The 13,228-nt window shown below is 42.5% G+C and overlaps 1 protein-coding gene across 1 annotated transcript in view; it reads right to left on the minus strand.

Moving 5' to 3' along the window:
- Positions 1-2,082, minus strand: part of LOC147718636 (uncharacterized) — a 48,138-nt gene extending 46,056 nt beyond the window's left edge. Inside the window, exon 1 of the mRNA XM_086966753.1 lies at positions 1,522-2,082. Coding sequence (XP_086822879.1) covers positions 1,522-2,082 — 561 coding nt within the window. The remainder of the gene's footprint in view (positions 1-1,521) is intronic.
- Positions 2,083-13,228: the final 11,146 nt, after the last annotated feature.

Below are 13,228 nucleotides of genomic sequence, written 5' to 3' on the forward strand. Positions count from 1 at the left end.
TGTGACAGTCCTTCTTTAGTTATCCGGATGTGCAACTAGACGCTGGTGGAATAAGTGATACCTGATCTACATTTAAAGGGCACATACATTGCCAGCTTTTAGGAAATGCTATCTTCCTGCTACATGCTGCTGAAGTATTGAGGGCAAATGTTAATATGATTATGAATACAGTCGTGACACAGAATATGTTTGAGTAACATTTAGCTGAGGCTATGGTGAAATACTAGGCCTTTTTGATCGGGTCACTGGACTGAAAACAAAATTCACTAGAGTGCTTGTGGGCTAGGCATAGGGTTTTTGCCTCAATGTACAGTGAAGGGGTAGCCAGATAATAGAATTAGATGTGGAACAGAGCACTTGTCTCCTTTATTGTGCTGCTCCCTTGCTGCTTTCTGTGTCTGAAAGCTGTTCTGGTCATTGATAGTCCATGTGATATATGAGTGTGTAGAAAAGCGTTGTTTTTGGACTGGCTCGCAACACCATGCTGAAGAAGGCATATGCTGTAGCTAGCAAGAGGACCCATGAATTAATTGCTCGCTGCTGATATCTGCAGGTGAAAAGTTTCATTCATAACAAGGTCATCGCAGCCGTCCATTCTCCGAGGTCAGCAAAATGTGTTCCATTAATTTGGGTAATAGAACACCTGGTATTTAAAACACGTTCAGTTCACAAAACTGATATAAATACAATTATTATATCCATTCTCAACCCTGGGGGGAAGTTTTCTGCAAAGTTGCTGTTTAACTGTGAAAATCTCTGCAAATCAACCTTTGGCTTGCACTAGAAGATTGATTGTATGCTAAGAGGGTGAGTTTTAGGCAAATGTCGTTTCTGTGGCTGGTTCTTGCAAAGTCTTAATCCAGAATGTAACAGCCATTATAACCAGACATTTATAAATATCATTTATTATCTAAATTAATTTATTGTAGGAGAGAAGCAATGTTTCCATTACAAATACAATTGTTTTTCTGATGTCACTTGAGGTAGTGCACAAGTATAGTAATAAATGATCATTGTGTAATTCTTGCTTCTGAAGTATTGATAAGTTCCAAGTCAAGGGTTTATTGTGCAAACCTCCAGGGATACAATACAGACCCTAATCATTAATCTTGTAAAGGAGAGTTTGATGGCATGTTTCATATTTAACTAGAAATTGGTAAAACACATAATTGTACTTTTAATTATTGTGAACATCTCCAGAAACATTCGAATTCACACCTTAATTTTCTAATACACTCTCTTTAAATGTGTGAAAATCCCCAAAACTCAGTAATCTGTTTAGTTGTACCCAATCGTTGTCTCCCTGAGCATCAGGTATGATCCATTTCAGTTTGAGGAGTGCTTGAAGATGCCCATCTTTCAATTAAATTCCTACAGTCTTTTTAGATCATCCCGAACTGTACTTTTATTTTGTTAATGACAATGATGATAATTGGTACGTTTCTAAACCTTATATGAATGTAGTATTCCCAATTTGCATACATTTGAGAAAAACACATGAACTCTGTTGGAGCAACTTACCTTTGTTCTTGTACCAGGTCTGTGTTTCCCTGACTGGGATGACAGAGAAATCGCTTTTTGATTTTGACGAATTTTGCTGAATCCATAGAGGTTGAGCTGTCGAATAAAACTTTTCATGCTGTCCGTCTCAAAAATCCTGAAAGGACCGCTTCTTTCCAAAATCTCCACTTTGAAGAAATCTTCCTCGATGATCACAATGTCTCCATTGTCATTCCAGTGGATGGACTTGTACTCCTCACTCTCCACTATCTTCCAAAGTTTTTTGGGAAAGGAGAGGCAGAGAAGGTCTTCATCTCCTGCCAAACTTTTAGATTGACTGCTGGGGCTGAGGTCTCTTTGGAAACCTGGACTCTCTGGCATGGTTTCGCACGAATTGTCTTCCAAAAAATCCATCAGCGACGAGTCCCGTGCTGTTTCAGCAAAAGGCAAAGGCATGGATGGAAATATTTTCACAGATTTTGCTGTGGCCATATTTTGACTTCCAGCAGTTGCTAGAGCCATAGACATGTCAAGTTTCACTTTAAACTTGTCTCCCTTTTCTGTAGTATTCCCAGAAGCCATGAATGTAGATGATATTCATGGATTTGTTTAAAGCAAACAATAAAGAGTGAACAGAGGCTGGGATAAGAGACAAGAAAAAACTCAAGTAAAAGGTGATGTCTAGAGTGGAATTCTAGAATCCTGTGATAGTAGGGCAGCACTGTGGTTGTGACATCATTCTGTTTGTTGCTGTACAGATGACATGCAGCTCACCATTGCTAGAAACAGGCATTTGGTCCAGGTTACATCAAATACATCATATGTGCTCATGTACAGTTGAGTAAATCAGAGTTTGGAATGGATTTGCATATTATGGTTAGCCTGCATTAACTCTTACATTCTTTAATGTAATCAGTGATACTTCAGTGACTTAGACAACCCAAACTGTGAAACGTAAAGTTACAAAATGGTCAAGGTTTGCATGAAACCATGTTCTTTTCTTTTCCTTGTTCTCTACATCTGCTTTGTATCTGGGACCGATTTTGCAAAATGTAGGGTCTGATGTACTAATGTACTGGTTGAATAATGTGGGCATAATCTGCAACAAGTCTTTTTGCAACCAATGTTGAATTTTGAGACCTGGCCTGTGCACTAATAGGTTGGTCAACAAAACGCCTGGATCAGAGTGGGTTGCAGTCTGACCAACCTCACTAATATTCTCTTGCAAATTGTGACTCACTTTGACTGGTTGCAATGACAGTGATGGTCGCCTTCAAGTGATTGTTTTTATTTCTGAAATACTTTTTTTTAAGTAGCTCGAGTTCTGAAATGTACTTTTACAAAGCTTCTGTGAGAGTTGGCAGTGACCCCCTGAGACACTGCTTACTCTCCCTGAAATCTTTTCCGCAATTCACAAAGGAGAAGGGTTCCAAAAGATATCCCTTTGCTTTTGCGAACAAGCTACTACCCTAACTAGGAAATCAGAACCATTTCAATGGTTTTGATTTGATCGGAATGCCCATTGATCCAGCGCTCCTAATGAAAAAATGTCTCAATAACACTACTCATCTTCACAGTACTCACCATTAATCATGAATCACTACTAAAGCCCATAAACTGAAGAGACAATTTTGAGCGACAGAATCATGTGACCTAATTAAACACAATATTCATAAGCTATTTACAAAGATATATACATCTGCAGTTTATTATACTTCACCATGGTTTTTATCATACATCATTTAATTAAGTCACTAAGGCGAATGGATCTAATAATTATAACTAGACCATGAATAAACAAGACCAGCTTGTCATTTCAAAAATCTAATTTTTATTAACTTTATTTTATTCAAGGAAAGAGCATCTTTAATCAGAAATCATTATTTTATTAGCAAATTTGAAAGCATCAGTCAAGGAAAGGCACATTAGTCTTACATTTTAAAAGGTAAATCAATCAGCATGAATTTTAAAGAAAATAAAGTTTCCATTCCCTAAATTCTATTTCCCTATCTAAACTCACTTCACCTAAAGAAATAATTAATAAAGACACCTGTCCTTACGTGCACCAGAAGTCCGACAGCACGTCACTCAGGAATCGGGAAGCAAGAGCCCCCTCCTGCCTGAAGGGTCAGATTTTATACCTTTCTAACTAACTAATCTCCTAAAAAAGTGTCTCTTTTCGCTCCCATCAGTGTTTCCATTGGTTGACTTATGTCAGACCGTCCATGTTATCACTGCTTTCAAACCCAGAACGGGCTCTTCTTTAGCCCTATTGTTCGTAATACTTTGTTTCCTCGAGAATGTTACAAAATCGAGTTCATTCGAGTTACAGTTTCTCAGCTTCCTTACATTGGCAATCCTGCTGCTTCCTGTCCTTGGACATAACTCCATGAGCACAATTGCACAACTTTTATTCATCAGTAATTTCTGTCAACGTGATAAAACTTTCCACTTCTCGTGAGTGCAAGGCTCCTCTCTGGACAGGTTTCATAAACTCCATCTTTTGCGCAGGCCCAAAAGGTCTCTCAGGGAACTAGTATTTAAACAAACACAAGACAGTAATTAATAAGAGAATTGAGACCCATTCTGTTACCCACCCCTCTTCTAAATATTAACCAAGTTAATTATGTTATCTAGCCAAAGCACAAAAAGCAGCTTCATAAAAACCTTCTTCTTTGAGGCCATCAGGATTCTCCACAAGCTTTTATTTATTTATTTATTTATTTATTTATTGACATTTGTAGAGCGCGGCGAATACCCGTGGGCGTCTCGGCGCTAGAAAAGACACGCTTTTGCCACAGAAAAGACACGACAAAACATATTGCACATAAATAACAAAGCACATGCCATTATTTAAACAGCCGCATTTAATACTGACAAAAACAAAAGACAAGGTTAGTTTATTATTTTTCCACGTACTTGCAAGTGCAACTTAAAAGCACATTAGTCCCGCGTATTGTGTCTGCAACTTTTAAAACTAAGTTGATTAATTATTCAACCCATGTCATTAGTACTGTTATTTTTATTATGAAAGTTTAACTTTGTAAGTTTAAATCTCGCTCCATCACCATCACATTGGGCTAATAAAACAAATGAAAATGGTATACCATTTGAGATGGAAGGGTACTGATAACCCCCATCTGTTGCTGACAACACTTGATGTGGTTAACCTAATTTTTAATATAGCCAAGTTAATGAAGAATTAAATCCTTTGATTTGGATTACTGAAGACTGTTTTAATTTTCCTTACTCTGGCAGCAGGATAAACTTCTTCTTCTGAGACATTTGTCGTGTGGATGTAATAAATTGGGGTATTAGTTGAGTGGGGTAGATACCCACCTCAGGTAATAACCACAATCCTTGTTAGGGTGAATCACAATAGAAATTAAATTAACCAGAGCTCAAACCCCTGGTTAGCTATGGCTGTGGTAAGTTGTTATGTTGCATTTTCTACTTATGGTGCAGTTTTACGTTAAAGAATGTTGCATGCCCATAGTTCTATTTGGCATCACTGTAACCTAGAATTTTGTATGTAGTAGTCAGATGACTATTGGATTTTGACATGATCAGTCGTGGGTCCTGTATATGAGAATAAACTGATTTCTTTATTTTCCAACCTGTTTCCTGGAATTACTTGGATTATTGGCAGAAGTCATACTACATATTTTGAGGACAAATTGGCTATTATTGCTGTGCTTTTGAAACCTAGGCTAAAAGTATTGAAAAATCGGACAGACCCACCGACCACACAGGATTATCAACAAACTTTATTTCCTGCTAACGTTTGGGCAGACTAAGCAGCAAACTTGTGAGTAGCAGTATACTTCTCTGCTCATATTTTGAGCCCTACATGTACGTTGGTGCATTAAGCTTTCTTTCAAATGCACACACCACTCCATTTCCTACTCGACGCGCTCTTGTCATTCTTTGAACGGTGCCTCCATTCCAAGCGCTTGCACTCATCTTCTTTGCTGTCTTTTGCCTTGACGCTCCATGACTCTACGCTGCTGAGTTCCTGATGACGCTCCACGTTTCTACGCTGCTGAAAACAAACGTGTTTATGCACATGATGTAATTACGTGAACCACATTTTAGCGGCCACCTTTAAACTTTGGGAAAGATTGAATACATTCTCACGCATTTACGACTAACAGAAAGGCTCTTTTTACTTCGCTTGTCTCTGTAACTGAAACATTATTACTTCAATATTTTTTTTTTCATTGATCGCCGTGATCAGCACACGCTGATCAAACTATTTTAAATATATATTTGGTGTAATTTATATTTGCTCATTTATTTAATATGGCTAATTCAAATAATATTTTACCTCCAACCTGCTTTTTGGAAGTTCCAGGTAAGCCTCCTACTCCATGGCATAAATGATTAAGAGTTTTTACAAATTATTTGGAGGCAATAGATGCTCTTGAATATTCTCCCTCCAGAAAAAGAGCTATTTTATTTAATCATTTGTGAAATGCGGGTCAACAACTGTTTGATAGTTTACCTTCGATTGATGATCCATCTCCTGATAATACATGGAATGTTTTCACAGAAGCCTTAGCACGTCTAGGAAAGCTATATGAAGATGAGTCATCTATAATCGGTAAACGTAAACTGTTGCCAAAGGAATCTATTGAAGACTGAAGACTTAAGGGTACTTCCTTCCAAATGCAAATTTGGTTCCTACCTTGACACTGCATTACGTGATCAGTTCATGTTTGTTAGACCTGGCATCTTTGGTGTGGTTTCCCCTGTCTTTTTGCCTCTACCTCCTGTATTTTTGATGGTGTGCTGGATTTCGATTTTGCTGGTTTCGATGCTTTGGGCACTTTGCCACTGCTGATCAGTGTCAAAGTGCAAGTGCTCCCTGAGTAAATTGTAAGTGTAATTGGTCATCCATGATTGGCATATTTGTATTACCAAGAAGTCCCTAGTAAAGTGCACCAAGTGTGCCGGGGCTGGTGACTCAGATGCTACTAGTGGGCCTTCAGTACTAATTGTGCCACCCACATGAGTAGCCCGACAACGGTGTCTCAGGCCTGCCACCGCAGTGCCTGGGTGCAGTCTGTGAACTACCATGTCCACCTGGCCAGTGTCCCCACTGACCAGGCCTAACCCTTCCCTTTCTGTACACATTGGACACCCGTATGGAAGGCCCAAGGTACCCCCCTGGGCCGGGTGCTGTGTATGTGAAAGGTAGAGCATGTACTAGTGCAGGTAACATGCTGGTAGTGAATTACAGCCATTTTTGTTTTTCACTATTGTAAGGCTATCTTGCCTATAGGCTATCATGGGGAATGCTGTGTACAGTGGTTACCTGCATATCTTCCCATAGGAGCAAGATAGAACATAAAGGTCTGGTATCCCTGAACTCAGAATTTAGTAACACATCTTTTAGAAAAGGTGGTTTTTAAATCCTGTGTTTGAGAACAGCACTTTTAGAAAGTGGCTGTTCTCTTGTCTGACCTTTCTGTGTGCCTTGGCCTGTTTGTGAATTGACTGTCTGGTTTGTGAGTGAGAGGGGCTAGGTTGCTCCCAGAAGCTGAGTGGGCCATCCCTGGACTGAATAGCTCCATCTGCATCTAGGGTGGTTGGAGGGGGTAGCACCTGGGCCTGAATAGAGGTGTGCCTGCCTTCCACAATGCTTGCTCCACCTCCTGCTGGGCGGCTGACGACCCTGCCCCTCTCACTGAAAGGAAAGGAGAAGCCAGGAAAACAAAGTGCTCAAGGAACACCCAGAACTGGTTCAGAACGGGCTCAGAGCCCTCCTGCACAAAGGAAACAAAGACTTTAAGGGGTATAAGTATAGGATCCAAGACTACAGAAAATTAGATCATCCTGGAATCAAGAAGGAACCTCTGCCAAGGAGAAATCTGGAAGACTAAAGAGAAAGGACTGTCCTGCTGTGTACTTGTGGGCTGACCTGCTGTTGCTTTGCTACCAAGGAGAGAGGAGGATTTTGCTTTGTGCTTTGTCCCCTTGCTTGAAGAGATCTCCAAGGGCCTGAGTAGAGCTGGCTCCCTGTTAAGAAGTCCAAGGAACAAAAGGACATCACCCCCAGCTTCCCCCCTGAACTCTACTGAGAGAGGTCTGTCATTCCTAGGGTGCCTGGTCCTCTTGCGGTGCCTCTGAAAGCTGTGCCTGTTGTTTGGGAAGCTGGATAAGGAGAAACTAAGACAATCTGAAAAGTTTCACGCATCGCTCGCTCGCAGAGCTCATCCCCATCAGTGCGAGGATATTCCCGCCACCGCAAAGATTGAGATCGTCGCAGCGCCTGTTGCCGCTGCAAGAACCGACTCATCCTTCGCTTGCGATACGCATCGCTCCGGTGCGGGAAGAGTACCATCACTGCGAGTATCGTTGCAGAGCCAGTCGTCACTGGGTGAGATCGTTGCACTGCTTGCTTGCGGACCGCATCACGTCGCTGCGAGAGTCATCGCATCGAGGGGCCGCGAGAAAAGATCGACGCTGCACATCGTCACCGCACCTGAGATGGTCGTCGTCCCAAAGATCGTCGCATCGTACCTTTGCGAGACGCTTCCTACGAAACCTGCACACCGGAATCCATACAAGGTATTGCATCCCTCCCCATACAGACCGGAGTCACCGCAACACACCCACTACGTCCAGCGGGGTTGTCGCATCGCCTCCCCAGGGTTTCAGGAGTGACGCATCGCTTTTTTTTCAACACTGCAGCTTTTACTTGGAACTTTTGTTGCATCTAAAGGTACTTTTTGGCGAAAGGTGATGCAACTGTGGATTATTTTAACACACATTTAGAACTCTTTTGAAATCATATCTTTGAACTGTGTATGTTGGGTTTTTATCCCTTTGGTCTTGTTTCGTTTAGATTAAATACTTCTATTTTTCTAAACTGGTGTGGAGTCTATTTATGATGTTTTCACTGTTTTACTGTGAGTATTGGTACAAATACTTTACACATTGCCTTTGATAAGCCTGTGCGCTCCTGCCAAGCTACCAAGGGGGGGAGCAGGGGCTATCTAAAGAGTGTATCCTCCTTACCCTGACTAGAGGCCAGGGTCCCTATTAGTCACAAGTACCTACCTGTGCCAACTAGAGACCCCGAAATCTAAGTGTTCAATTGCTTCAACAAGAAAATACAGGAACGCATTCTGACATGCAAAGACCCTACATTGGATGAAGTTATGGAGATAGCGGAAAGTATTGAATGCTCTGTCATCAAACATTTTATCTGAAAATCTCACATCCAATCCTATAGCTAATTCTAACACCAATGTCATGTGTTTATCCTCTGATAATTGTAATGAACACAATATCAATGTTGTTAACACTCGTTTCAAGGATAACAGAACCATTGAACGTAGACCTAATATCTTTTGTTACAGGTGCAGTTCTAAATCCCATCAAGGCAATTATCCTAATTGTTCTGCTCAAGGTAGACAGTGTAATAATTGCAAAACAATTGGACATTTTTACACAGTTTGTAAAGCACCTAAAGAGAAAAGCAAAGTTAATCTAGTTAGTACTGAAGATGAAATTTGTGATGCTCTTAATGTTGCTGCATTGTCTGTACATATCAATATGCTTGATAATAAGACAGTTAAAGGACCTATTTGTAATGTATTGATAGGTCCCATTGCTATTGATGTCATGGCAGATTCTGGTTCACCAATAACTATTTTAGATGAGAAGATGTTTCATAACTTGTGGACTGACACTAACTTATCTCCTTCAGATGTCAATCCGAAAGCTTTCGGGGTCTACGATATTATCATGATAGGGTACTTCACAGATGCAATTAACTTCAAAAATAGAGTAATTCACACTGATATATGTGGCATTGAATGGCAGAAACATTTTAGGATGGCGAGATCAAGCTTGTTTAGGTATAATATTGAAACAGGGACATTCCGAGCCTGAAGTTCTTGGGGATATTCCAGTATTATCTGTGGAAGAGAGCAAAACACAGGATCCTATTTTAATCAAAGTGTTTGATGATTACAAAACTGTTGTTAGCACTAATATTGGCTTAGTAGGAGGTTTTGAACACACCATTAAATTGAAAGATCAGTTGTTTCCTGTTTTCAGAAAGTACGACCTGTACCTCTCTCTGTCAGGGATGATCTCAAGAAACATCTTGATCAATTATGTTCACAAGATATAATATGCCCTGTTGAATCTTCGGAGTGGGTTTCGGCTGCGGTAGTAGAACGTAAACACTCTGGTGATATACGCCTATGTGCAGAGTCCTCAACCGTAATATTGTTGTGGATGCTCATCCTTTGCCTAAAATTCACGACATGCTGACAAAATTAGGCTGTAGCAAATTTTTCTCCACCATAGATTAACGCTCGGCTTATCAGCAGATTCCTCTGTCAGCTAAAACACTACCCCTCACTACTTTTGTTACCCTGTTTGGTGTTTATATGTATAAGAGACTTCCAATTGGATTAGCATCCGCGGCTAGTATATTTTATAGATTGATGGACAAAATGTTTAATGATAGTCCCGGCATCCAGGCTTTCCAAGATGATATTCTGGTTCATTCAGAAACCTTAGAGCAACATTATGTTTTATTAGAAAAAGTGCTGAGTACTTTAAAGACACATGGTATGACTGTTAATGTAAAAAAAATGCAACTTTTTCACACAGGAAGTGGACTATTTGACTATTCCAGGTGCAGTTCTAAATCCCATTAAGGTAATTATCCTAATTGTTCTGCTCAAGGTAGACAGTGTAATAATTGCAAAACAATTGGACATTTTTACACCGGCTACAAGATCATCCGAAAGGACCGCATCAACCAAACAGGAGGAGGCATCACCATTGTCCATAAGAACACCATCCGCATCACGACCAGTTCCGATGACAACCTCACAACCGCCGAACACCTTCACTTCCAGATTCACACCGACCCTAAGACCACACTCAGAGGCACCCTCATCTATAGACCACCCGGACCCCGCACACAATTCAGCGAAGACATCACTGACTTCATCAGCCCACACGCCCCCCCCTCCGAGGACTACATTCTACTGGGAGACCTCAACTTCCACCTGGAAAAGAACAACGACAGCAACACCACCACCCTTCTGGACAACCTCGCCAATCTCGGACTCAAACAACTTGTTAACACCCCCACCCTCTATGCCGGCCACACGCTCGAAGCAAATCTTCACCTCCAGCAAGCACATCTCTTTTAATCACACCACAGCTCTCCATTGGACTGACCACAGTTGCGTTCACTTCAACTACAAAAAGACTACGACCCACAACCAATTCCCCGTAGAAACTGGAACAAAATGACAACCGACCAGCTCTTCACATCACTTCACCAAAACCCTCCTGCAAAATCATCGGACCCAAACCAAGCAGCCACCAACCTCACACAATGGATAACCCACAGCGCTGACAAATTAGCACCCTTGAAAAACCTTCAAATCAAGCAAGGCAGCTAGGAAGCCCCCTGGTTTAATGATGACCTTAAGAAATCCAAGAAGATCTGTCGCACCCTCGAGAAAGCTTGGCGAAATAACCCAACCACTGACAACCTGGCCACCTTCAAGAACGCCACCCGCAAACACCACCAACTGATCCGATCCACCAAGAAATCAGCATTCAAGGATCGACTCGACAACAATGTCCACAACAGCAAGGAACTATTCAACATCGTCAAAGGGTTTACCAACCCCACCGCCGGCACCAACAACATCACTCCCTTCCAAGACCTCTGCGACTCTCTAGCCTCGTTCTTCCACAACAAAATCGCTGACATACATAACAGCTTTGGAGACCAGTCCACCCCACCCACCTCCGAACTAAAACCCCCCTCTAACAACCTTTGCGCCCGGAACCCAATCACCACTGAAGACACCATCCGCCTGATGAACACCATCCACTCAGGATCACCAACCGACCCATGTCCCCACCACATTTTCAACAAAGCAGACTCCATTATCGCACCCCGATGTCGAGACGTCATCAACTGCTCCCTCAACTCCTCTACCTTCCCGGAAAGCTGGAAACATGCCGAACTCAGCGCACTCTTGAAGAAACCCACAGCAGACCCCACTGAACTCAAGAACTACCGCCCCATTTCGCTCCTCCCATTCCCTGCCAAAGTCATTGAGAAAGCCGTCAAGAATCAACTCACCACCTTCCTCGAATCAAACAAATCGCTTGACCCTTCATAGTCTGGCTTCCGAGCCAAACACAGCACCGAGACCGCCCTCATCGCAGCAACAGACGACATTCGAACTCTACTGGACAACAGAGAAACAGTTGCCCTCATCCTATTTGACCTCTCCGCAGCCTTCGACACAGTCTGTCATAGCACCCTTATACAACGCCTCATTAACATCGGAATACAGGGAAAAGCATTGGACTGGATCATCTTGTTCCTCGCTGGAAGAACCCAGAGAGTCCGCCTTCCCCCTTTTAAATCAGAGGCCACTGAAGTCATCTCCGGCGTACCACAAGGATCTTCACTCAGTCCCACCCTCTTCAACTTATACATGAGTCGCCTCGCATCCATCGCGCGCCAACACAACCTCAACATTATCTCCTACGCAGATGACACCCAGCTGATCCTCTTCCTCACCAAAGACCCAAATAACGCCAAAACCAATCTACACGAAGGGATGAAAGAAGTTGCCGAGTGGATGAAGAACAGCCGTTTAAAACTGAACTCGGACAAAACGGAAGTCCTCATCTTAGGATCATCCCCCTCCGCCTGGGACGACTCATGATGGCCACCGGCCCTGGGAACCGCACCCATACCAACGGACCACACACGTAACCTGGGCTTCATCCTGGACTCCTCCCTCTTGATTATCAGACAAGTCAACGCCGTCTCATCATCATGCTTCAACATCCTACGCATGCTCAAAAAAATCTTCCGTTGGATCCCCACCGAAACAAGAAAGACGGTCACCCATGCTCTGGTCACAAGCCGACTGGACTACGAAGCACCCTTTACGCCGGAACCACAGTCAAACTACAGAAAAAACTCCAACGCATCCAAAACGCCTCAGCCAGACTCATCCTAGACATCCCCCGCCAAGCTCACATCTCCGGTCACCTGAAAGACCTCCACTGGCTCCCCGTCAACAAGAGAATAACGTTCCGTCTCCTCACCCACGCACACAAAGCCCTCTACGACCTAGGACCCGAATACCTCAACACGCGCCTGTCCTTTTACACCCCCACCCGCCAACTACGATCGTCCAATCCGGCAATTCCGGCAATTCCACGCATCCAAAGATCCACCATGGGGGGAAGATCCTTCTCCTGCTTAGCGGCCAAGACCTGGAATTCTCTCCCCACCCACCTCTGCCTTATACAAAACCACCTCTCCTTCAGAAAACAACTAAAAACTTGGATATTCGATAAGTAAAGTTCCCCCCCTCCCTCAAGCGCCTTGAGACCCTCTGGGTGAGTAGTGCGCTATACAAATTTAAACTTGACTTGACTAAAACCTCTTTGCTTGATGCTATTAAAAACGCTCTTCCCCCTACTGACAAAAACTCCTGAAGAGCATTTCTTGGGTTAAGTGAGTATTATGCTCGTTTTGTTCAAGGTTATGCATTAGGGGTACAACCTCTTCGAAACCTATTAAAGAAACATGCTAAATTTGAATGGTCTAACAAGACACAAAATGCTTTCACCTCAAAGAATTATTTGTTAATACTCCTGCAACTAAACCATTTACCTATGGTGTTCAAAGCATAATAACAGTAGATGCCAG

The sequence above is a fragment of the Lissotriton vulgaris genome, chromosome 4_1, assembly GCF_964263255.1.
Source record: "Lissotriton vulgaris chromosome 4_1, aLisVul1.2, whole genome shotgun sequence".
Classification (NCBI taxonomy): domain Eukaryota; kingdom Metazoa; phylum Chordata; class Amphibia; order Caudata; family Salamandridae; genus Lissotriton; species Lissotriton vulgaris.